The sequence below is a fragment of the Parambassis ranga genome, chromosome 2, assembly GCF_900634625.1.
Source record: "Parambassis ranga chromosome 2, fParRan2.1, whole genome shotgun sequence".
Lineage (NCBI taxonomy): Eukaryota > Metazoa > Chordata > Actinopteri > Ambassidae > Parambassis > Parambassis ranga.
In genome coordinates this window covers 20,395,548-20,420,807 of record NC_041023.1, presented here as the reverse complement: position 1 = coordinate 20,420,807, position 25,260 = coordinate 20,395,548, and the positions used below count along the sequence as shown (strand labels likewise).

General features: G+C 40.6%; 1 protein-coding gene across 1 annotated transcript; it reads left to right on the top strand.

Annotated features, from left to right (window-relative positions):
• Positions 1-17,850: 17,850 nt before the first annotated feature.
• On the top strand, positions 17,851-23,174 carry ifrd1 (interferon-related developmental regulator 1). The gene is made up of 12 exons (XM_028400446.1): positions 17,851-18,077; positions 19,575-19,679; positions 19,794-19,875; positions 20,448-20,572; positions 20,675-20,832; positions 20,992-21,042; positions 21,229-21,407; positions 21,499-21,607; positions 21,717-21,851; positions 22,062-22,190; positions 22,369-22,464; positions 22,575-23,174. Exons 1-12 carry the CDS (start codon positions 18,047-18,049, stop codon positions 22,659-22,661), a joined length of 1,287 nt encoding a protein of 428 aa, XP_028256247.1. The 5' UTR covers positions 17,851-18,046; the 3' UTR covers positions 22,662-23,174.
• Positions 23,175-25,260: the final 2,086 nt, after the last annotated feature.

Sequence of the window (25,260 nt, the reverse complement as noted above, 5' to 3'; positions counted from 1 at the left end):
GGGAAATTATCTTGGATCTGAACATTGAATTTGATGAACAGCATACTAAGCTGTAACCCTAAAAGCCAGACATCTCCTCAGGTTACAGTTTTTGGTTCATGGTAACAGCAGTCAGTGTGTTTTTATGACTAACATGCTCTGCTGGGCTCCCACATCCCCCATGCTGTTGCACACTGTGGGCGCAATATTACAGTATACAGCCACCTGGACCCCAACACCCACCAGCAAAAACATAAATGTGCCTGAGTCTACACACACACACACATTTATACCGGACAGATGGCTGTCATAAATGGCTGTATCTGTTAGCAAGTTGAAAGCAATCCTTGGCAATGTGTCTCCTTCCCACACCCACCCACCGACCCACATACATCATACATCACATTTCAGCTCGTCAACTGACAGCACACACACACACACACACACACACACCAAGTCCATATCTCTACATGTAAACCTAAATCTATCTGAATAAAGAATATAACCAACTAGTGATTTTTTAAAAACATTTATGTGTCTTAAAAATGGATAATGGAACTACTGGCCTTGCTAACAAAACCTAGCAAGTGGCAAAACACTACTACTAGGAACATGGTTGTGCTATCTACCAACTTGGCTTAGAAAATACATGTCAGCCCCTTCAAGATTGTCTTAAAAGACCAGACTTTTCCTCAAAAAATGAACTGCTTTACAGGAAGTGAAAATATTTCTGGCTCTAAAAATGGTTTATTAGAAATATAGAAGCAGAACTGAACAACACACTTCCACATAGAGAACCAAAACTATATATGATGACAGAAACGGCACACCATCTTTTATTTCTATGCTTAGTCATCTGTCTTACTCATACATCTTCAAAAACCACAGGCTGGCATTGGCTTGATCAGCTCTGGCCTAAGTGCTGTTTGCTCTTTTCTGGTTGGTGTTAAGCTGCTCTAACAGCCGGTTGGTCTGTGGGTGTTGGTGTGAGGAGCAGTCTGTGCTGTTCCGAGCGTAACCACAAACACCTACATTCCCATAATCCGCATAAAGAGGTGGTGTATGACATTCACTATAGCGGGTGAGCTGATAATTTCTGCTTCTCTGATGCATGCAGCCCTTACAGTGCATGAAAATGTCACAGAGGAGAGGTGTGATTACCAGGGGCTGCATGTTTACACACACTAACATAAAAGCATGTTGACATGTTTGTCTGTAGCCACCGGCACCTGCAGCAATATTCGGCGCTATCACCCTGATAGGTTGGAATAACATATTGTAACTGCTAATGCTAAGTCCAAATTGAAATTCAGCAGTGAGGTTATCACTGTTGCAGCAGGAAGCATGAGACTGTATCCAGAAATGAACGGATTTACATATCACTCTGCTTACATTAAGGAGATTATTCTGCCATATGAGATCATAGTAAATGTGTACACTACAAGTAGTGTTTTATAAGCAGGGGGAAACCTGTGTGTTTGTTTTGTTAAGCCAGAAAATAAAAATATGAATTGTGATTAGCATAAACACAGAAATTCTGGCCCTCTCACATCATACATAGTCTCACTCTCTCAAAGAAATACTCATTTTAACAAGAATATGTGAAAGTAAAAATAAAGTGGGTATATATATATATATATATATATATATATATATATATATATATATATGTGTGTGTGTGTGTGTGTGTGTGTGTGTGTGTGTGTGTGTGTGTGTTGATAATAAACATAAAAAAATGTATAATCTAGCTTTTATTGATTTTATTCAACTAACATTTGGTGGTGAGACAATCCAAAGTCAGCAGACCAGCTAATTACATTTTCATGCCAATTAAGATCTGATATTTCCATCCTGATATCATTATGGTGAGCTCATAATACTAGTTGGAAGAGACAGGCTGTTAAATTTAGAAAATAAAATCTTAAAGATAAAGAAATATTATGAAAGCTATATCCCTACAATTTGACAACAGTTTGAGTCTGTTTTGCTTTATTAGAATCTGAGCATCAGATTTTCTTGAAAGACAGTCTAAAAATAAACCAGATAATTATCGTGTGTGTGTGTGTGTGTGTGTGTGTGTGTGTGTGTCTCTGTGGTTAAATACATAGAGCGGCTTTGGCTTGTCAGCAAAACCAGAAGCAGGAAGACAGTCTGGACAGATAAGTCAACAGAATTACAAATCACAGCAGGATATGAAACAGCAAAGATTTGCTGGCTCGGGAAACACTGACATATCGTCTGATCATATACAGATCTTTGTGGCCCACATGGAAAATTCTGATCTGAACACAGCATAAAGTGTGTGTTCTCAGAGTACAGTGATTTCATTGTGAATGTAGTCCTGCAGTGGTGGATGGTAATGGTTTAAAATGATTAATTATTACACCATAAGCTTGGAAACGATTGAATAAAGGGTTTTCATGTGATGTCAGGAGATGCGGAAGTCATTGAAAAGCAAAAATAGTTGTGTCAGATCATCTGCTGAAGGAGTTTTTAAGATGCAGCAAGCCAACACTGTCATTTGGAGTTTGATGGGGATCTACGCGATGGTGCGAGAATGGTAAATGGGCTTCAAAGAGGTGTCTTTTTGTGTTAGTTTAAACAGATATAGCCTATAATGTCTGTGCCACCTTTTCTGGTAAATCCCAACAAAGCTTTACCGCCTCTGTCACTGCTCAAACAACACTTGAATCAATACTCATCAATTCTATATACTTGTCACTGAAAAGTCAACATTTACTCAAACTGGGAAGATGTGTATTCTTAGCAACATTTGAGGATACAAGCGGGAGAAAATGGGAGTGTAAAATTAACGTGACACAGTTGAAAACCCTGGCGTGTGTGTCAGGTTTCAGTGCTGCATTAAGGCACAGATGAAAGCCGATGGAGGGCAGGCCTGTGCCTCCTGGCTCAGTGGGAGACACACCGGGCTCTACTCTGATAACAGTCTGACAGTGAGGTGAGGAGGTCTGTGAACTCGCCGCAGACAGCAGTGCATTTCAGAGATATCCACTCGGACACAACACACACACACACACACACTGTCTATTTTGAGCATGCAGTAGCATAACACAGAAAAACTGCAGTAAAACTATGACACTGAAAGACGGTGAGACAGTGAGAAAGACAGCAAACAAACACAGCTCCATTCTGCCTTCTGCATCAAACAGCCTCCAAATGTCAGGGCAGCTGGGTATCTGCGCCTGTGCTTCATGTTTTCAATATGGCTGAGGCTATAGGAGGAGAGGATGATTCTGGGAATATTGGTGGTATCAGAGAGGATGTGGGTGAAAGAAGGACTGGAGATTTGGCAGCTGGGGAAATATTCAGTGGGAAAGATGTGGCAACTGTGTTTCCATGATTATGATATATTATCTCCCCTAGTGTACATTAAATCCATGTTTAATCTCACCATTGCATGAAGTAAAAATATTGTGTCCAACATGTTTGATTAATGTGCATCAATATATTTCATATATTTCTGTGCAGCTTCAGCAAATGTGGATGGCAGAAGAAACAAATCAAAGACCTTTTATTTTCACCTTTAAAACACTTTATAGTTTCACAATTGCCTCTCTTTCTCTATGCCTCTCTATCTGCCTCCCTCATCTGTGGCCTCACAGACAGAGCAGAGTCCCAGCGGACGCTCTTTTCTCCTCCAACTGTCACAAACGATGACATAACCTTTAAAAGCCCTTTGGCTCGGCTTCTTACATCAGTCTGCTCTATTTCTGAACATCAACCCCTTCCATAATGGAGACAATTTGTCATTGTGTGTTCAGACTGCTCCATTATTAACCAAACATGACATAAATATAAGGATCGAATCAATAAAAGATGGTGCAACACAGGTATAAACTGAAAACACTGAGTTTTATTTTTGCACTTGTGTGGTTAAGCCACACACACACACACACACATCTTTCACAGTTGGTAAGTAATATACTGTACTGAAATTATAGTTAAAGTATATGATATAATAACTTCAGGGTACATACAGAGCCATGCAAGACTTACTTAGATCTTTCAGAGAACGTCCCACAAGACTACAGGCAACTTTTATATTTGTACGTATTGCATTTACCTGTGCAAGGTTTAAACTGTACCCTCCCAGGAGGTTGTTTTCTGTTGTGTCATATTTAATAATGAAATAACAAGAAATAGGTAAACAAAATCTCTTTAGCAGTCTTACCCTGATCAAAAAGTGAAAGTGTGAAAACACAACAGCTGGTGGTGTCAGGGGTGATGTGTCGGTCGTGAATGTTTTGTTCAATATGAACTCATCTTTTATATGACTCGGGAGTAATAAGTCATGTCAGTGAGTTATTTGTTCTCTCGCCACACGGCAGGCAGCCGCATAAGCTCAGTTGGCAGGAAAGGAAACAGAAATGATTAGTTCATGACCAGTTCGTTCTTGGGTCCTCTTTCTTTCCTCACATGACAGCCAGGCCGCTCAGTCTGTGTAAGAAGCACATCCACCTGCTGTAACGAAATGACTCACAAAAAGATTCGTTCAATTTAGTTTTCGAGAGATCTGAGTCAGTAAAAAGAGGCGAACTTCCCAACACCACAGGGGGGGCGAAAACGTAGGACGTAATCCCCAGCCTGCCTCCTCATTCGGATGTATCGACCCCATGACTGCATGACGTCAAGCAATGCAGTCACGTTACATTGCGTTTGCATGTGGTATCTGGGGGATGTACACTTACAGATCAGCTTTGACTGGAGTAGATTACAGATTCTAGTGCTGCCTGTTTTAGTGTTTTAGTAAATCCATACATGTGTTAATTTCAGGGTATACAGAGTGACAGCATGAAGCAATATATTCCACCTATTTTTAGCCCCCAGGTACGTAGTGCTGTGTTAGCAGAGTTGTATTTATTTAAGGTCAGTTGTTACAAACTGACAGAGCTTAGAGGCTTCCCGTTCGGTGATTCACCTTTATGCTGGAGCCGTATAATGTGACCGCAGATGAAGGCGGCACACTCTGCACAGGCATCTGACATCTAGACCTGTATTCCTTGCCCTCTCGCCTCGGGCCTGTAGTCGTAGTAGTGCCTTTGAAGCTATACGCATACATGCCTGTTAGCAACACACATAACGTGTACGAATACACACACACACATGCCAAAAATATGATCGGTGTGTATCTTTGATCTCTGTGCTGGCTGGCTGGCTGGCTGCATACATAACCAGGGTGGAATCGTGGTAAAAGCACCTTGGAGGAGGAGGAGAAAGCTGGAAAATTATGAATTCTCTGGCAATTCTCTGGAGAGTGTTAAGGCTTTATTATACATGAGGCAGGATGGGGGTGGATTGGTAGAGAGTCGTTGTCATTTTACTTTGGCAGCGAAGACAAAATGTTAACATGAAATGTCAATTATTAGAGTCAAATCTAAGAGATAGTTTATATTTTAAATTCAATCTGTGTCTTATACAAAAAGGAGTATTCCACTACTGTTTCTTAACTCACACAGGTGGTCTTTCTATTGCCTAGACAGGCAGAGTACAGGCAGAGAAAGGGGGTGGGGGGGCATGTAGGGTAAAACACATGCAGGCAAACAAACACCCAGCTGCCTCAGCAGGGAAGTAACACTCCCTCTAACACGGTTAGTGCTGAAATCTGAATCAATAGTGAAGGAAGTAAAACACACCGGGGAGAATCAGATACCGCTAGAGTGAGACAGAGAGGCTACACTATGGATTCAAGCACACAGATAAAGGCAGAAATACATTGCACATGTAGACACAAGGAGGAAACTATTTGTGTGTGTGTGTGTGTGTGTGTGTGTGTAGGGTAGCCATTGCTGACTCGCTGCCAGGCCTGTTTTTATGGAGTTTTCCTTTTAGCTGATAGCAGCCAGACAGCCAACAAAGTATCCAGGTGGGAACAAGACAAAGCTTCCTCAGCCAGCTGTTTACTCCCCAACAAAAATAAAGAGCTTCCATTATTCAGGCTAAACACATGAGTAAGAGAGGAGCCTGCAGACCAAACAAAACAAGAGCTGACGGTTGTTTTTATGGCACAACAATCTGACAGGAGAAGCTGGAAATTTATAGCATTGCGTGTAGTTAGTTCACAGTAACTGTGCCTCAGTTTAAAGTACAGTAGTGCAGTTTTATATGGGAGCAATCATTATAGACTAAATAGCCGAAGAACTACTGGTGATAGATGGCCGACTGTGCCATTGTGCCAAAAAGTTGTACCACAACTTTTAGTCACAAAGGTGACTAAAAAATATTGTGTACATTTAGGGCTTAAGAAATAAATACCTCCACACCAGCAGGTGGCAGTAGTCAACAGGAAGCACTAGGACACTACTCACCATATAGGACCCTATATATTGGCTGTGTTCGAAATCACTCCCTACTCCCTACTCCCCATATATCGAGTTCAAAGTAGGGCACCATATAGTGAACTTAATGATGCCATTGCTGTCGCAAATTAAACGAGCCGATCTCTGCAGGCTAAACAAATTACATTGTCAGCAGTTATAATTTGTGCCGTTACAGCCCAATAAACGTTTTATGGCAATATCACTAATTGTAGTGACCATCGGATGAACACTACTTTTCATGATGCATTGTGGAATACATTGAGGGCCCTATATGGGATCTATAATTTCTCATTAAGAATTCAGTATAAAAGTACTATAAAAAGGCCAGGCACTATATAGGGCCATATATACTGATTAGGGAGTGATTTCCATGTAATAAAAAGGTTATTTAAATTATGCTTTAATGGCAAAACTATAATCGCTGGCAACGTAGTTTGCTTAGCCGGCAAAGAGTGGCATGTTATATTTATGCGACAGCAATGACATAACAGTGCCAGAGGTGATGGAGGTTTTCATAAGGACTTCACTATATAGTGCCCTACATTGAACCGCCCATACAGGAACTAGGGAATAAGTGTGTGAATTCGGAAACAGCCGAGGTAAAGCAATGTAGATGAAAAAGCCATCTCCTCTTCTGGCTTCACCCCTGGTCCAACATCATAGAATCAGCTGAAAGGTAAAGGGGGGGAGCAAACACTGGCACCACAGACCTTCAGCTTTTGGCTATTATTAAAATTTCCAGCTTGAAAATGTTTAAACTGAGACAGTAACAGCTCTGCATATAACGGTGGGGCCTCAATCAAAGTGAAAGTAAAAAGCAGAGCACACAGTAAACATACCAAAGAAGCATAGATATGCATGCTGTGTATGTGTGGTGTGTGTTTGTGGCTGAGGGCAGCAGCACTGGTGATGATTATGGGACTCAGGGACCGAGTGCCCTGCTTCTGCCCACGGCCTTACTGAGATCTAAACTCTTTTTCCCCATACGTGTTCACACATACACACACACAGGAGAGACCCTCTGTGTGTTAGGAAGCCAGAAAGAAAATAGTGAAAAACAATGCTGTAAAATGACAAGGATGGAGAATAATAATACTGTTTATTTGTTTCTGTTTAATGCTATTGTTGGTTCACTGCTCTTACATCTGTACTCTTAGTCAGTTGAGTGACTGGGTTCACAAATTCATTACCATTAATATGTAATTGAACATGTTGCACTACCTTTCAGGCTTCTCTGGCCTCCCTTCTTTGTTTCTGTCTTTCTGAATTACACAGTGCCCACTGGCTTCACAGCCCCACTGAGCACACAGTGGTAATAATTCACAGTCAATCTGTGCACTGGAGCGCCACACAGGCTCATTTAAATACTGCCCACAGCCATTACTATACTTCTCTGTCTCTATCATTATCCCTATCTCTTCTTATGCTTTACTCCCTTGACCTCACAATCATTCCTCCCGTGTCCCGTGTTTTGGCTCTGTCTCTCATTTGTGTATTCAATCCCAATTTCTTTCATTTCTCCTACACTTCTGACAGACCTTTTTTGTAATGTTATTCGTTCAACCCATCCTCAGAGCTCAGGGGTGGGCTGCAGGGATGCCAGGATGCTCTGATTTACTTATCTCCGTTTGTGGCCCCTCTGGCAGTGAGGTTAGAGCTCAGAGAGAGAGCATACAGTAGCTAAGGTCAATGTAAATTAGTAGCTGTGCTGTCATGATTCTTGGATGTACACACAGACTGAATACTGAATGTACCGAGTGCAGAGTGACATGTATAATACATACTGTGTCCTTTGTATGCTTTGCACTCCTTCTGTGCACTGTTGCTCTACAATTCTGCTGATTTCATTCCATCAGTATAGCAACAGTGCTAATCTGCAAGCTACACATACTTGATATGTTCACAGTTGCCTGGTATGTTTACTAAATTTGCATTGCAAGCTAGCAACTATGCTAACAATACTGATGGGCTTATCTGTAGTAAGCTAGCAATTAAAGGTAGGGTAGGAGATTTCATTCTAATGCACTTTTTGTTAAATTAGTGTAATTTCTCTTTACAATCCAATAGCAACCAATAGTTAGGCAGTTTCGCTTTAAAACGAAGAATATTAATCATCTGTGGAAGCTATAAAATGCTAAAAACATCAGCCAGTCCTACGAGGCGCACCTGCACGGAGTATTGGCTGGTTGTCACTCTGTTCCTGCTCTGCGCGCACCAGAGAGGTACACAACTCACATTTCCGTCTATAATACATTATTTTTTGCTTAAATGTTTGCTTTGTTTGTGAGTTAGACCTGCTTAGCAAGCTACAGTGCTATCAATATCAATCTAGGCTGATTTGCAGTAAGCTAACAGACTAGCAACTAACAGTTTTTTCATTCTAAATACATATTTAAGTTTTGTTTACAGACTGTCTGACATGGAAATTTTAACCTATTTTTGGCATTTCAGTGCAACAACATGGCCAACAATGCCAAACAGGCACAGACCAGAAGTAACACAAGCATTCATCTAGAGTCATGTTTGTGTCCTCTGGATGAATGTATTCTCTTTTTTTCTCTGTATTACTCTAGCTGCTTGCTTATTTGATTAGAGGTCAACTTTTTTTAAAGCTTCCCGTTGGCAGTAAAACTTGTGTAAACAATCAAAGTTGAGCAAATAGGCATAGAAATACATCCAGCTAGAACATGAACAATAAAATGTCCCGCAGCTTAACAACATTGTTATGCTATACTGAGGCTAAAAGAAAAATTTGTTATGCAGCCCTTTTTGTTGCATTTGTTATTTAGCTGCACAGTTTAATTTTTGCAGGGATGACACAAAACTTACGCATGTTTAAATTAATATTTTCTTCTGAAAAAAGCAGAGCCAGAGGACATTATCAGTTGGCGTTCATATCATTCCCTCACTCTCTGGCTTGATGATTCATTAATATGTTAGACATTTTAATGGAAAGTGGAGTATGGAGCATTTGCTGGGGTTAAGAAATGTAGCAGGTGAGTGAGGGAATTGGAGCATAGTGAGGGATGCAACCTGGGAGCCGTAATCATCTCCAGCTGCTGCCCACCGTCTTACCCCCCATTTCTCCTTTGCTGTCTCCTTTTTTCCTCACAATTCCCTGCTCTCTCCCCCCCCCCCCCCCCCCCCCCCCCCCCCCCCCCCTGCTTTCTACCACAGTGTTATAATCTCTCACACAGCTGCTGGAGAATCTTGCTACCCAGGGGCTGTGTTTATTCCTGGTTTCAGGCTCCTCAGGAAGGCAGATCTAGGAGAGAAGAATCTCTCCCACCCCACCGCAGGTTCACCGGAGGTTCTCATGGCTTCACCGTGCGCCACCCCGCCATGCACAGCTGGCGCTGACCTACAGGATCGAAAACATCGCCGAGGATGAAGCAGAGGGAGGCTATATAGGATTGTATAGAGTTTCTTTAAGTTTTGTTTTCCCACAATAAAGAGCAGAAGTTGTGGGAAAGAATCATTTCATTCTTTCCTCTCAAACTCATCTTTGTGGTTATATAACACGTCATAACCAGCAAACCCCTTCATCTTTGTGGTAAAAGAGGGTTGCCTGGCAACTCCAAGAACATCTGCCTGTCTGCATCCCTGTGACCTTTTGTGGCTCACACACACTCACACAGTCACACAAGCCACTCCTTTTAATCACTGCTTCTCCTGTGTGAGTGTCTGCCTCGGAGGTAGACGAGGTTACTCTGCTCTGTTATCTGTGTTTACCCTCTGTGATGCCAAAAAGAGAAGTCTGAAAAGCAGAACAGAAACTTCACTGGACACCAGATGACAGCAGAGCTGGAGTTTCCCAACTTAACTTCCTGGATACTGGACTGCCGAAGAACATTTTATGCAAAATTCCACTGCAATTAAAAAGTTAGGCAACAAACAAAACTTGTCTTATGGCTGGGGTTAAAACACAACAGGTTAAAGTTAAAAACAAGGTAATTTTGCATTCATTTAAGATTTGTGCCTGCTGTCCAGTTTCCTCCTATTAGCCTTGCCTCATATCATTCTGTGTAATGCATGTCCATTTGTAACTACAGTACTATGAATGACTGTGTGCTTTATACCGTAGTTTCAATCACTGTCCCCCTTTTCAAATACATTATTATGGGCCGGAAAACTGATTCATGCATGGACTCACATGACACACACTGTCTTCTTTTAAAACATGTGATGACCAGAGGGCTATGGGGAGAGCGATGTGTGAAGATGTTTTTATAGTCAGAAGTATAATTTGACAAAACATGGGTCCTGAGTCCTAATTCGTAAAGTAAAAAAAATCACAAATCTAAAACATGAATGGCAAACAGAGAAGAGGTATTATACACATGAAAATGAAAAACTTCAAACAACTAGGTCAGTTACTGCCTTCAGGTGGCTGCAGTCAACCTTTATAAAGGATGTCTGAACTTATTTCAAGCACTAACCTTTTCCATAATCTGTCTCCCACAGTGGAGGAAGGGAGAAATTAGAGGAAACACCAATAATAGGAAGGGGCTTTTCTGAGGAAATGGAATTGAACAAGATGTCTGCTAGCTCAGCGCTCCATTGATTCATTGACGGGTAAAAATGACCTCTCTTTGTTTATTCCTGGTCTAAACATGTAGTAACAGGTGTAAACTCAGATACATAACTTACAGACCAAAAGAAAATAAGCCTAATTTAGTTTATAGGTTTGGGTTTGCTACAGGTTAAAAGAACACTAAGTGGAAAATGGCGGCCTCCTCCAGAGGTGGCAGCAGGTAATGAGGACAGATCAAAGTGTGTGAGGGTGCCGTTTACCTCCCACGCAAAGCCGCCAGCTTCTAAATGTGTTTTTAATCTACTTAATCAGATGGCCAGATGACAATGGCATTACCTTATCAGCTCAATGTGTGTGTGTACTTGTGCACCTTAATGGATTTTTCTCAGGACTTAGATACGCCATATGTGCAGTGCAAAATGCTTTCATTGCAGATTCTTTTTAAGATTCTAAAGCGTATTGATGATATCGCCTTCTCGGCAAGAAACAAGGTAAAGCTAAACTTTAATAGAATTTACCAAAGTAAACAGAGACGATTCAAGTCTCAAATCACATACAGTATGCACGCAATTACACACACCGCTTTCATTGATTTGTAAACAAATTGCAAATTTCTGCTGAAAGAGAAACCCCCCCCCCCCCCAAAAAAAAACCTGCTCTTTATTCTGCTTTACTTTCTTTGATCAATTAAAATCCATGTTAGGGGTGAGGCACACCACAGCTTCAGAACAAAGGCTCCTCACTCTCTCTCTCCATCTCTCTAGAGCCCTCTTAAAAAAAGGTTAATAGATTGAGACTGAAGCTGCAAAATATGAGTTAGTAAGTGTTCAAGGATGGAGAGGCTAATTACGATGACAGATGCATAGCCTTGCTGTCATAGTAAACTGCCTGATTAAGTACTAAATCCTTTCAAAACAAGAAAATAAGGGGGGAAATATGGGCTTCAGCCAATGACTAACAGTCTGTAATTAGCAGTCGGATGTTCTATTTTGAGTGTCCTACCTCTCTCTCTACAAACCAGCTGTTTTTGTTGTTAAAAGAAGCAGGATATTTGATAAATACTACAATTATGAATAATAGTAGGTAGCGTAATAATGTATGATTTCACACATGCAAAGATTCCTAGTGTGTTATTCACACCAACAACATACAGTAAAATTGACACAGGGTGGTAATTAAGCACTAAGTACTCAAAACTGAATAAATTAAAAAGTGAACATTTGGTGTAATGGGGAAAATTACAGATGCCATTTGCACTTGGGCGTCAGTGGCCAACAAAGCTATTTGTTATTATCTAATATGACTTTTTACAATTTATTTACAACATAGACATCCATCCAGGTGTTTGCTGCTAACAATGCTATTTGCATGCTATCGTGGTGTCTGGTGTTTAGTATGAGACAGTTACCAAGGTGTCAATAACAAACAGCTCCATTTGCACTTGGAGGTATAGCATAAGAGAGACAAACATACAGATGTGCACAAGCGCCTGAGTCTTTATAGCCAACAATGCTACTTACACCTGGGTCTATAGCAAGACAAAGACAAGCACCCAGGTGTCTGCGGCCAACAACGCTATTTACATCTAACTGTATAGCATGACAGATATGTCTGTAGCCACAAATGCTATGCTATTTACACCTGGTTGTATAGTATGACAGAGACAAACATACAGGTGCTCGTAGCCAACAATGCTATTTACACCTGGTTGCATAACATGACAGACAAGCACCTGAGTCTTCATAGCCAACAATGCTATTTTTAATAATAAAAACTAATAATAGTGAACAAGTCTCACCTGAGTAAAAAAAATGACAACAAACAAATCAAAGACACTGATTGAAATATCTACTTGCTGAGAAGATTAGATAAAAGAACTGTCCTGTGTGCTAAGTGTAAAACAATTACCAAATGCTAATAAGTTACTTCCTGTCAGAAACTCAGGAAATAAACCCTGAAGTGAGAGGTATTTAATGACAATGACATACTTTTGGTACCCTACAATGTTTTAAATAAATGACCAATAAACAGGAAGAGAATCGTGCATCGCCTACATTTCACAGGAAACTGCTCGGGGTTTTTGAAAGCCTCTCTGTGAAAGCCTGTGAAAGACCTTATGTTTCCATCAGGGCCGAGATCATTTCCTAACTCACCTCTCTCACCAACAGGCTTAACCCATGCAGGCTCACCACATTGCTCCAGGCCTTGTCATTTATGAATTATTTAAAAACTGTAGCATTGCACAAGAAATTAATATTCAGACATTTTCTATTATCTGCTGTCAGCTCTTTCTCACATGCTTACACACTCTGTGCTATCTGTTTTGGTAATGATTTGTATTCCTGTGGCATTAGGCTGGTCAGGGCTTGTGCCCATGGATGCAGCATGCCAGGCATGCTGAGTGAGCTTGGACTGGGCTCCTCTGTTTTTTTTTTGTGCCTTCCTTACTCCTACACTGGTTTTTCTGGCAGGTGATTTCTCTCTCTCTCTCTCTCCTCCCTCATCTTTGCCTTGTCTAAACCTTATCCAAATACCTTCATAACAAATAACATCTGCTTTATTCATTACTCAACAGAACACTATATGTGAGATACCACTTTGTTTTTCAGCATCACCGGTCATTTAATATTTGCATTTTACACCAATAAACGATTAAAGCACAACACAGCTCAGTAAGCACCATTCACTGACTCAATAAATTATGCATCCAAAAAAAATCTCTGGGAATTTCACTTGCTGTATTGCAGAGAATATTAAACAGTATGGCTCCCCCTAGTGTCTGGATCTGGAAGTTAGGTCAAAATCAAGCAGAGGTTTATAATTACAGGAAATCTTTTCACTTTAGCTGGTTAATTTTTCACATTATTAATGAAAAAGGAGGAATTACTTAGTCTGTCCAATCTAACTTGATGGACAGTGCTCTCTGTGTTCACTTAGTACACCAAGGCTTCACACATGATGAATTATTCAGGCCTGATGATGCAAACAGAACAGCAGTTCAGTCTGTGCACTGTGGCCTGACGGCTACATACACCCTCTCCTAGAAATGAGTGCAGCTTTGGTGGGCCGTGCTGAGAGGTGAAAAGCCTTCGTCACGTCAAAATATGAAGACATAGGAAGACTTCATCCCATTTCATAAAGATGCAACCTGTTACTGTACTCGTATGCTCACTATACTCAGATCTTGTATGGAGTTTGTAATTTATAATCACATTTTCAGTGTTCTCTTTCAGTCGGCTCTACTTTCCATCCAGCCTGGTGCCTTCTGTACTCCAACTCTGTAGTATTACTTCACTATATTCCAAAATGCTCTCTCTAAACTCTTATCTTCCTTCAACACCTCAGATTTTTTTTTAATAAACGTTAAAACACACATCTATCATTGCAAGAACCTGTGTTGCTGTCAGACACTTACAGTCATGTGAAAAAATTAGGACACCCTTTGAAAGCATGTGGTTTTTTGTAACATTTTTAATAAATGGTTATTTAATCTCCGTTTCAACAATACAGAGAGATTAAAGTAATCAAACTAAACAATGAAAACTGAAGAAAAGTCTTTTCAAGATCTTCTGTAAATGTCATTCTACAAAAATGCCTATTCTAACTGAGGAAAAAGATAGGACACCCTCACATGTATTCCCTCTTAAATTGGCTCAGATCTCACACAGGTATATCACACCAGGTGCACATAATTAGTAGATCGTTACTCTGCATGTTGAATGAGGCTTGCCCTATTTAAACCTCAGACATTTAGTTTGGTGTGCTCCTGACTGTTGAAGTGAGAGTGAGCACCATGGTGAGAGCAAAAGAGCTGTCAGAGGACTTCAGAAAAAAGATTGTAGCAGCCTATGAGTCTGGGAAGGGATTTAAAAAGATCTCAAAAGATTTTGAAATCAGCCATTCCACTGTCCGGAAGATAGTCTACAAGTGGAGGGCTTTCAAAACAACTGCCAACATGCCCAGGACTGGTCGCCCCAGCAAGTTCACCCCAAGAGCAGACCGCAAGATGCTAAAAGAGGTCTCCAAAAACCCTAAAGTGTCATCTCGAGAACTACAGCAGGCTCTGGCTACTGTTGATGTAGAAGTACATGCCTCTACAATCAGAAAGAGACTGTACAACTTTAACTTGCATGGGAGGTGTGCAAGGAGGAAACCTTTGCTTTCCAAGAGAAACATCAAGGCCAGACTGACATTTGCCAGAGATAAAGTTGACAAAGACCAGGACTTCTGGAATAATGTGCTTTGGACAGATGAGTGCAAAATGGAATTATTTGGACACAACAGCAGAGGACATGTTTGGCGTAAACCAAATACAGCATTCCAAGAAAAGAACCTCATACCAACTGTGAAGCATGGAGGTGGAAGTGTCATGGTTTGGGGCTGCTTTGCTGCAGCAGGACCTGGTCAGCTCACCATCATAGAATCCACCATGAATTCTACTGTGTATCAGAAGGTGCTTGAAGAACATGTGAGACCATCAGTTAGAAAATTAAAGCTGAAGCGGAACTGGACCATGCAACATGACAATGACCCAAAACATACTAGTCAATCAACCAAAGATTGGCTGAAAAAGAAGAAATGGAGAGTCCTGGAATGGCCAAGTCAAAGTCCAGATTTGAATCCCATTGAGATGCTGTGGGGTGACTTGAAAAGGGCTGTACGTGCAAGAAACCCCTCAAACATCTCACAGCTGAAAAAGTTCTGCATTGAGGAGTGGGGTAAAATTTCCTCAGACCGATGTCGGAGACTGGTAGATGGCTACAAGAACCGTCTCACTGCAGTTATTTCAGCCAAAGGAGGTAACACTCGCTATTAGGGGCAAGGGTGTCCTATCTTTTTCCTCAGTTAGAATAGGCATTTTTGTAGAATGACATTTACAGAAGATCTTGAAAAGACTTTTCTTCAGTTTTCATTGTTTAGTTTGATTACTTTAATCTCTCTGTATTGTTGAAACGGAGATTAAATAACCATTTATTACAAATGTTACAAAAAACCACATGCTTTCAAAGGGTGTCCTAATTTTTTCACATGACTGTATAACAATCTGAGCCTGCCAGTGTGGTAAACAAGAAGACTGCTTCTGGCTACCAGTTCATGATACCATGCTGCTTGTCAGGATCTTTTATATGTCTCTGTCTTTGCAGGGCGTGCAGCAAAACACTTTGGATAAGATTTTACTGATCATGAAACGTATTCCTGCGAACACCCACTCTATCTAAACTGACGAGATGAGGAACAGTCAGCTTCATTAATTAATCTAAAAGCAGGAACAAAAAATATGAGGATCAGAATCAGCGTGTAGGAGGGAAATGTGTTTGGAAAGCAGCTCTGGCAGTGGAACATGAGGCGCATGAAAAATGAAAGCAAGCTTTGAATCCTGTACAGTGTATTCTGATGTTTGTCAGGTCTGTGCTGGAAAGAACACTGTTGACAGCTGGACCGTGGGAACAGCAACAAGGAGGCTGCATCTGTGAGATTTTTCCACTTGTGTAATAAAGACCTATTTCTGTTCTGTCAAGAAAAACGCAGTGACTAGAATATTAATAAAATGCTGGAAAAGATAATTAACTGCATTTGTTACTGGTTTGACCTAAGATATCACATTAGATCCAATTTCTCAGAGGCTGTCACATTTTTTAATTGGCTGTATTGAATCAGTATAAAGTATTTTAGTTTTGCTGATCAAAAATATCAAATTTAGGAGAAGTTATAGGATCTATTTCTTACTGCTACTAGACCCTGTGTCTGTGTGAACCGAGCTGGAATTGATTCTCTTTTGTGGTGTTAATCTGGGAGAAATCCATTTTTACTTATGTAAACAAACCATCAAGACTGGAAGGGGTGCTCGGTTTGTTTTACTCAATTAAATAGTGGAACTGATGCTAATGTTTGCAGAAAAAGTGTAAAGCAAACTTTATAACATCAATGATCTCCCTCTGGGCAGAACAGAACAGAAGGAGCTCACATCCATCTTATTTGGGTCTATTTACACATAGCTTAGCACTGTGTCCATCCACAACCCCTAATATCTCCATTTACATACAGTAAATCTCTGTTAAGTATAGATTTATGGCTGAATGAGGCTAATATTAAAATCCATCCTTTGACCTTATGGACATTTTAATTTAAAATCCCAAACTGTGCAACAGACAGTAGGCAGAGCTAACATTAAACTGACAATGTCACAAAAGCACAACTGTTCGAACCACTTTATTGCTAATTAATACACTGACGATCAACGACATCGCTTCCCCCTGAACTTTATTGGGGCTTGGTGGAAGAAAATGGCAAAACATTACATGAAAAAGGGAGTAAAACATGCTTTAAGTGCCATCTCATCTCACATTTTTGCATGGAGTTTGTGTTATTCTGCCTATAAAACTGAAGGCAATGCACATGACTGAGCACATATTCTGCATGGTAAGTGAAGTCATTGCACATAATTGTAATCACAGTATAGGCTTAATTGGTTTCTAATGCAAATTAGTGCATCAGAAGACAATATTTTGCCTCACAAACCTCTAATCTGAATTTACACTGCAGCACAGAAGCATAAAAATGAGCTGCACAGAGCCATATAATTATAATCACTACACCTGCATCTCATTTAAGGCTGTACAAAGTGGCGTGTAAGCATTGTGGCATGATACAGGAAGGCATCAGAGAGTCACGTGTGTAGATCAGGTAAAACCCCTCCTCACACTATGCCTTTAAAAAGTTATGTAAAGGTTTGTGTGTGGATTGTTTATTTGCTGGTCTGGATCTTATTAATAATGAGCGTGTTTTTATTTCGAAGCACACATGTAACAAGTATAAACTCATTAAGCCCAATCACAGTTATCATATTTCACCCAAATAACCACAGACGCAGAATGGCCATGTTTCTGCTCACTGCGTCACGTCACGCGCGAACACATGCGACGTCTGTTCCCTTTTTCGGGATTGGCCAGATATGCCGGGAAACCTCCTCGTGACATGTCTGCCGGTATAAATACCGAGCCGCTCTATTCTTACGCAGCCCTGGTTTATGAGGGAAAATGTATCGTCGCGGCCAACTGTCTATCTTCAAGATCGCTCTCAATTTCTTTTTATCCACTGTGCCACGGGAATATTTTCATCTTACGAGACAATACAGTAAAAACTGGTCGTGTATTGGGTGATTTTTGATCAGTTTTGGTACTAATCTGCACGAAAAATGCCGAGGACCAAGAAGAAGAATACCAAGGGTGAGCAGACGAGCGGCCGCAGTGTTATGGCCTTGCTTCTGTGACGTATTTCTTCTGATGGGAGTTGTAGTTCTTCTAGGCTTATCGGTCCATTGAGTTTAGTTGTAGATGTTTACAGTACTGACTACAAACGTCAGAGGCAGGCCTCTGTCAAAACATAGCTTGCTAGCGGTAGCCAACACAAAGCAGTGCTGTTACTGTCAAAACATAGCAACATTCGGCAGTGTGTTAATGTGTTTATTTGTTAATACATTTGTGTTGTTGTCATAAAGTAATCAAACCTCATAGAAGTCAGTAATAGCCGTCGTGCTATACAAGCTAACGTCGGCAAGCTTGATGTTCACTCCCTGCTAGCAAGAAAAGAACATGTGGTTGGTAGAATTATATTGTCTTTAATGATTACAGCAAGCACTATATCGTTTGGTATAGTTTTTTCCGTTAATGTTACTAGGGTTCTAGGGTAAGTCTGAGTTTAGTTCGCATTGCCTTCAAATCGACCTCATTATTTGGACTGGAATCAGAATACTGCCAACTAAGCGGTATGAAGGGTAAGTTTGTGTATATGAGCGTTTATTGGAGCTTTATTTTGTAACACAAGGCGGACATTTTGGACTTAGGGGAGCGGGGTGGAAAAGAGGCGGCGCCCGGTTCTCAGAAATCAGCTGTCGTCCACGTCAACACATGCTCTTAAACGTTAGGTAGATAAAAATGGGCTTCTTCCTTTAATCATTCGACAAAGTAGGGTGACTCGGCCTCATATTGTAGCTTGAAATATTGAAATAACTCTACTCTTGTCTGTGACACGTGTTCTTTCAGCTTACTGAAAGTCTAAACTCCCAGAGGTGAACCCAGGTCACTGTATTTACTGCCTGTCCTGTCTGTTTAGAGCTGGGCCTTTGTTTTGCATGTTCAACTAAAGTTTCTCATGACTTCTTAAAACCAGAATTCAATGTTTTGGCATCTTTTTAGCTGTGAATCTTCACAACTCTCCCACATATCAAATGCTTGTGTTCTGGGTGTTTTCAACAAGAACAATGCATTGTATGACTCCTTGTGGACTCTTGTTGGAAACATGATCTGCTTCCCTCTTTGTCCTCCATGTTGATGTGGTTGCTTGCTGACTGCTGTATTTTTGGACTGTACAAAAACTGTACATAGCTATTCTATATACTGGCTCTGAGGCTGTAATTGCTGTGACAGATAGTGTCTGCTGCGTTGTGTCAGCTACTTTCTCCCCTTTTTTCCCTGATCCGTGTCCCTCCAACCTGAACATCGTGTTGTGTTTACACAGGCGACAAAAGCGTGAGTTTCCCTTGACCCTGCAACATTTTCCAGTAAGATAATGACAGTACCACCATGCTAGGACTAACTGATTAGATAACTGTGAGCTACAGTACCTGAATCTGGGTTACATAACGCACTCACACAGACCTGCTGTATTGTATTTAATTTTGAATCACAATTCTTGTGCTTATGTGGCTATCTTTTACTTTTCAGGGGGGCAGCATGGAACTGTGCAGCCTTTCAGTGATGAGGATGCCTCCATTGAGACCCTCAGTCATTGCAGCAGCTTCAGTGACACCACCAGCGTAGCGGACGATGGTAGGTTTATGTCTGTACCCTGTGTGCTTTTGTCTTTGTGTACACCTGCCAGTGCACATGCTGCCTGCATTCAGCCAGTGTTTACCACATCGTATTATGTTTTTGTTTTTCTAGGTGGAGAGGCCAGTGAGGACGCAGCCCAGGAGGATTTCCAGTATAAGCTGAAGGGGTTCATAGACAGCACTGTGGACAAGAGGTGAAAGTCCCATCTGATTGCAACAGTGTACTTGTGCATGTAATCTGAACTTGGTGTGCAGACCAACATGTCGTTGCAGAGCTCCAGTTTTACAAAAGATATGTAGCGATTTTGATCACAGCTGAAAAATGATGTAGCCACACACAATATGAGTAAGGTGGAGCCTCTGAAGAGATACATTCAAATGCATGTGTTGGCAATGTTTTTGTAATATCACTGTTTGCCAGAGGGGGAGACAATTTTTTGTGTAGTAGCTTTAAAACATTAAAAATGTCAAGTAACACAACATACGTGCAGTTTTAAAGCTAAACTTTTAGGTTGTGACTAGTAAGAGCTTAAAATGCTCTTAGCTTCAGTTGAGTGCCACTTTCAGCCTCTGGAGTAAAGTATCATGGTGGTTGGCTGACCAGTCAACTTAAAAATAGACTTCATCCCCAAAAAGGCCAGTCAGTGTAAGTCTGCTGAATGTGATGATATTAAAGTAGGGACGCACTGTATATACATTTCACTGTGTGAGTAATAAATATAGCACATCATCAGTCTGCATGATTGTTGTCTTATATCTGCTTCAGTGCTAAGACCAGACAGGGTGCGCTGGATGGGCTTAAGGCGGCAATGGCCACGCGGATCCTGTATGAGTTCATTTCAGAGAGAAGGATGACCATCACAGACAGCATCGAACGCTGCCTTAAGAAAGGTACCAGCGTGGGTTCTTGTCTTAATGTCTGCCTCTTTTTGTTCACAACTTTGTGTTGAAAAGTTCTCACGGCAACGTTATTCCCAATCCTATCACTGTCAGGCAAAGGCGAGGAGCAGCGGGCAGCAGCGTCTTTGGCCTGCCTGCTGTGCATCCAGCTGGGCTCAGGAATTGAGAGTGAGGAGGTGTTGAAGACCCTGAAACCTATCTTTAAAAACATCCTGGCAGATGGATCAGCCAACATACAAGCCAGACAGGCGGTGAGTATCTGATATTTTGTCGTGATTATCTCTGCGGATACAAGAGAGGAATGCACTGTATTGTTGTCCAACCTTTGGTGTGGATTTTTCCACAAGGCGTTGACTGAAAGAAGTCTTTTTTTTTTCTTTTTTTTTCTTTCTTTCTTCCTCTTGTAATAGGTGGCAACCAGCCTGGGCCTTTGTACACTGGTTGCAGAAGATGACATCTTGGTAAGTTCTTGATCACTTTTATTGTAGTATTTGATTTTGACACGTCATTTGTCACATTCATACTTCTTATCAGTTGATTTATCCTGTCTCTAACATGCCACAATTACTCATGAAGTCATAAACAGGTTATTGGTGTTGCCTTTGTTTTTCACATATTTATATGATCCATGCTGCATTGTCATCTAGGATGTTTATGCCACCATGGAGTGTTTCGAGAACCTGTTCACCCGGTCCTATGCGAAGGCGGATGGTACCTGTCCTACAATAAGTCCCCAGACAAGCCAGCTCCATGTCAATGCCCTGCTCTCCTGGGCTCTGCTGCTCACCATCTGTACGGCCAGCCAACTAAAAGACATCCTGCACAAGTAAGCTTCACTTCTTATAGATCTTTATTTTATATAAAAGCGCATGAAGAATTAATATTTATTTTTAAAAAAATGTATGTTTTGTTTGCAGACACCTGGCCAAACTGCAGCGGTTGCTTGAGAGTGATGATGTCAATATGAGAATTGCTGCTGGGGAGACTATTGCCCTGCTGTTTGAGTTGGCAAGAGATATCGACTCGGTACGTCATCAGCTATGCTGTTAAAATTAATGGCATTACAGTGAGAGATTTTTAGACTAGAAAATCGGTCCAAGAGTAAAGATTGCTTTGTTTCAACTTGTCTCGTCAGGAGTTTGCGTTTGATGACTGGGATCAACTGTGTGATAAACTCACTGCGTTGGCTACAGACTGCAACAAGCACAGAGCCAAGACTGATAAGAGGAAGCAGCGGTCAGTGTTCAGGGACGTCCTCAAGGCTGTTGAGGTGAGTGCTCGGTGTCAGATGACGGCACACTCCTTTGCAAGCCAGGTTTTAAATGACATTTTTTAGGTAATTTCCTTTATTCAGGCTGGCTTAAGAGTGCATGCTGGAGGATAGAGCTGAAGACAAATTAAGAGGGAACTTCTTTGTTGCAAGGATTTTAAGGGTTCCCTAACCTCCTTGTCTAATATTTTTTTGTTTCTTTTGTCCCAGGAGGGAGACTTCCAATCTGAGACCATTCGCTTCGGGACGGAGCGTATGACCATTGACAGTTGGGTCAGAAAGAGGACGTATGATGCCTTCAGGGAGTTTGTGGGCTCCGGGATGAACTACCACCTACAGGTATGCTTCTTTTCTGCACCATATTAAGATGATTATGTTGTAGCTGGTTAGGAAATCTGCAGTTAGCCCAAATAGTGTTGAAAGTTACTACATTTCACAAGTAAAATGAGTCAATGGAACTTTTTTAAGCACATAACATAAAAATAAGCAAGGACCTGATGTTTTTTGCTTCAACCAGGCAAATGAGTTCATCAGAGACGTGTTTGAACTGGGACCACCCATGCTGGTTGATTCAGCCACAATGAAGGCCATGAAAATCTCTCGCTTTGAAAGGGTAGGTGTGCACAAAATGGATTTTTCAAACACTTTTTTTTTATGCAGTTATTTATATATATATATATATATATATATTTCGGCTGAATATGTATTCTGTGTCTGCTCCAGCATCTCCATAATGCGGCCGCATTCAAAGCCCGGACCAAGGCCAGAAGCAAGTTCAGAGACAAGAGGGTGGATGTGGGAGAATTTTAATTTTAATGAACTTTTTTTTTGTTAACTCTAACAGTGTATTTATCGGGCTTCACTGCATTTTAGATGATTCCTCTACACATTTGTGTTCACATGATTGTCCCTGGAATCTATATTGTATCAAACATTCACCTTCTATGGATCTTACTGTGTGTTAAATACCAGCTTTGTTATGTTAAAAAAGACACTTTTTATAGCAGGAAGTAAGTGTTTGATAATCAATAGATTCTAGGTGTCGTTAAACTTGAATACTGTAATCCACAATAACCAGTGGTTTTGTACATATAGTGTATATTAGTTATTCTCCACATGGTAATATTCGTTATGAGGCCTTGTTTTTGAACATTGTGGTTATATTTTGCCAGCATTTGTCTGTAGTTCTGTTTTAGTAATTTCAAGACACATGTTGTGACCTTACTGACCCTTTATTTATGTAGGAATATAGTGAATATTGTGTTTACTATTGGTATGTAATCCACAGGGCAAATATGGAGAAATAAACACTGAAAAGCTGTATCAAATGTCATATTTTTTTTCTCTTGTTGAGATATTGATCAACTATTCAACTGCTAAATATGAAATATCATGTAAACAACATGATACTGGTACTTAATTTCTCAGTGAACAGGATTAAAATGGCAGCCAGGCATACATTGTGTACATCATACCATATTTACTCCCTGCGGACCTACTCAAAGGCTGCTGCTGCTTTTTATAGAGCAGTAAACCGGTCTATAATGGCAGTGAATGTGGCGCGATAAACGTCACAAAGCTACAAATAGTCCCATCAATAATGTTTGCCTGGGAACCAAAACGGGCATCCTTTCAACCAATCAGCAGCCTCGAACCTGAGCTGAAACAGTATTACCCTTGGGGAAAAACAAACATGGAGCTGATGCAGTTTTCATGTCTTGTTGGTGACTCCTGTGGGAGCATCTTGTTTAAATAAAGAGAGTGAGTCTTACTCTAAAGAATGTTCTTAAAGTGACTGGAAAAATGTCTTGATTGTCATCTGACTGCAACTTAAAGGCTTTGCCTTTATGGCCCGTTTTGTCTAACACTGGATTTAGATATATTTTAGTATTTGCAGCATATTTTCATTTATTCACAGCTTCATTACAGGAAGCTCAATATGAAGCGTATCCACTGTCTACTGCTGAAAAATTATGTTGGAAACTTTTTAACTTTATGCAGCTTGTAAGGTTTTAGAGGAGGATTATAACTAAGTTCAAAGCTTTATATCTATATTATCATATTATGCAAAAATCCACCAATAACTCTTTCTGATGTCATAAAGAGATTGAAGGTTAGGGCATACTCCTACAGTGTTTTTGTCATGGTATCAATGATACATGCAGCTAAACATGGTCCTTTTTGTAGAAAGTGTGTGGTCAACAGGACATTACATTTAAAGTGCCAGACACATTGTCCATGTAAGAATTACATTACTGTATTGGTTAAACATGTGATATTTAAAATCTAACTATTCATACATCACAGTATTCTGTATCACCTCCGCCACCTTTCCATCTTTACTAAACAGAGAAATTTAAAAGAATATATCTGTGTTAGAGGGGACTGAGCCAGATGAAAAAGCTGTAAAATCCTCCTACTGTCTCTTCTAGTGAAATAGGAAGTTGGGGTCAACAAAAAAGTCTGCAGCACCCTGACACTGATGGTTTCCTTCACAAGTTCGGCCCGGACCCTGTGCACAGGAGTGCGGATCAGCGGGCGGTCAGAGACAAAAAATGACGTCATTTTGTGGGCGTAACGTCTGCAGGGGGGAAAAATGTCTTTGTCTCGCGGAGTATGGATCCAGCTTAAAAATGAAGCTGTCCATGTTTCTATATATTTTATGGCCTAGGAGATATATACAGTGTCAGTGCTGTCTTGTCAACAAAATCAAGCAGAGCTGGTAGCAGGCAGTGAGCAACAACAGCATCCATTTAGCATCCATAATGCATGTTCAATATCCATTCTAATTATTTTCTCTGGGTTCATACCAGCAGCTGAGTTCAACATTTTTGCAGCAGCAGTTTTAAATCTGATTACTACTAACACAAATGATCAAACATTGTTTCAGTGTTGGGTTTTGGGACTGAAAGAAAACAAACTTCTCTCTGCAGATAAACATTATCATTTGATTAGATCGTCTCTATCTCACTAGCAAAAGAAGCAGGTAGAAAGAATGTTAATGGACCATTGTTATTATTCACATCCCATCACAGTTGTGTGCAATAGGATAAATAAAAAAGACAATGCAATTAGGAAGCATAAATGAGGATCAAATGAATAAGAGATAAGCTATCTTCAGTGTAATCAATAATTAGTTTCATTTGTGCGCTCAGGAGTTTCACGTTGTTTTGTTGCTGAGAAAAAACTGAGGTCGTCTTTGTGAACACAATTAGAGCGTAAGAACTACCAAAACAATAAGCTCAAAGGCTGTAAATAGGAAGAAGAAACTGCTCTCTGGTTTTAAATTGAGCACCTGTTGCCACCATTGACTGTTGCCACAGAAAAGTCCACCCTCTTTCAGCCAATCAGCACTTCAAGGCAATTGATTTTAACTGGGTTGCAATTTTACACAATTAACTGCAACACC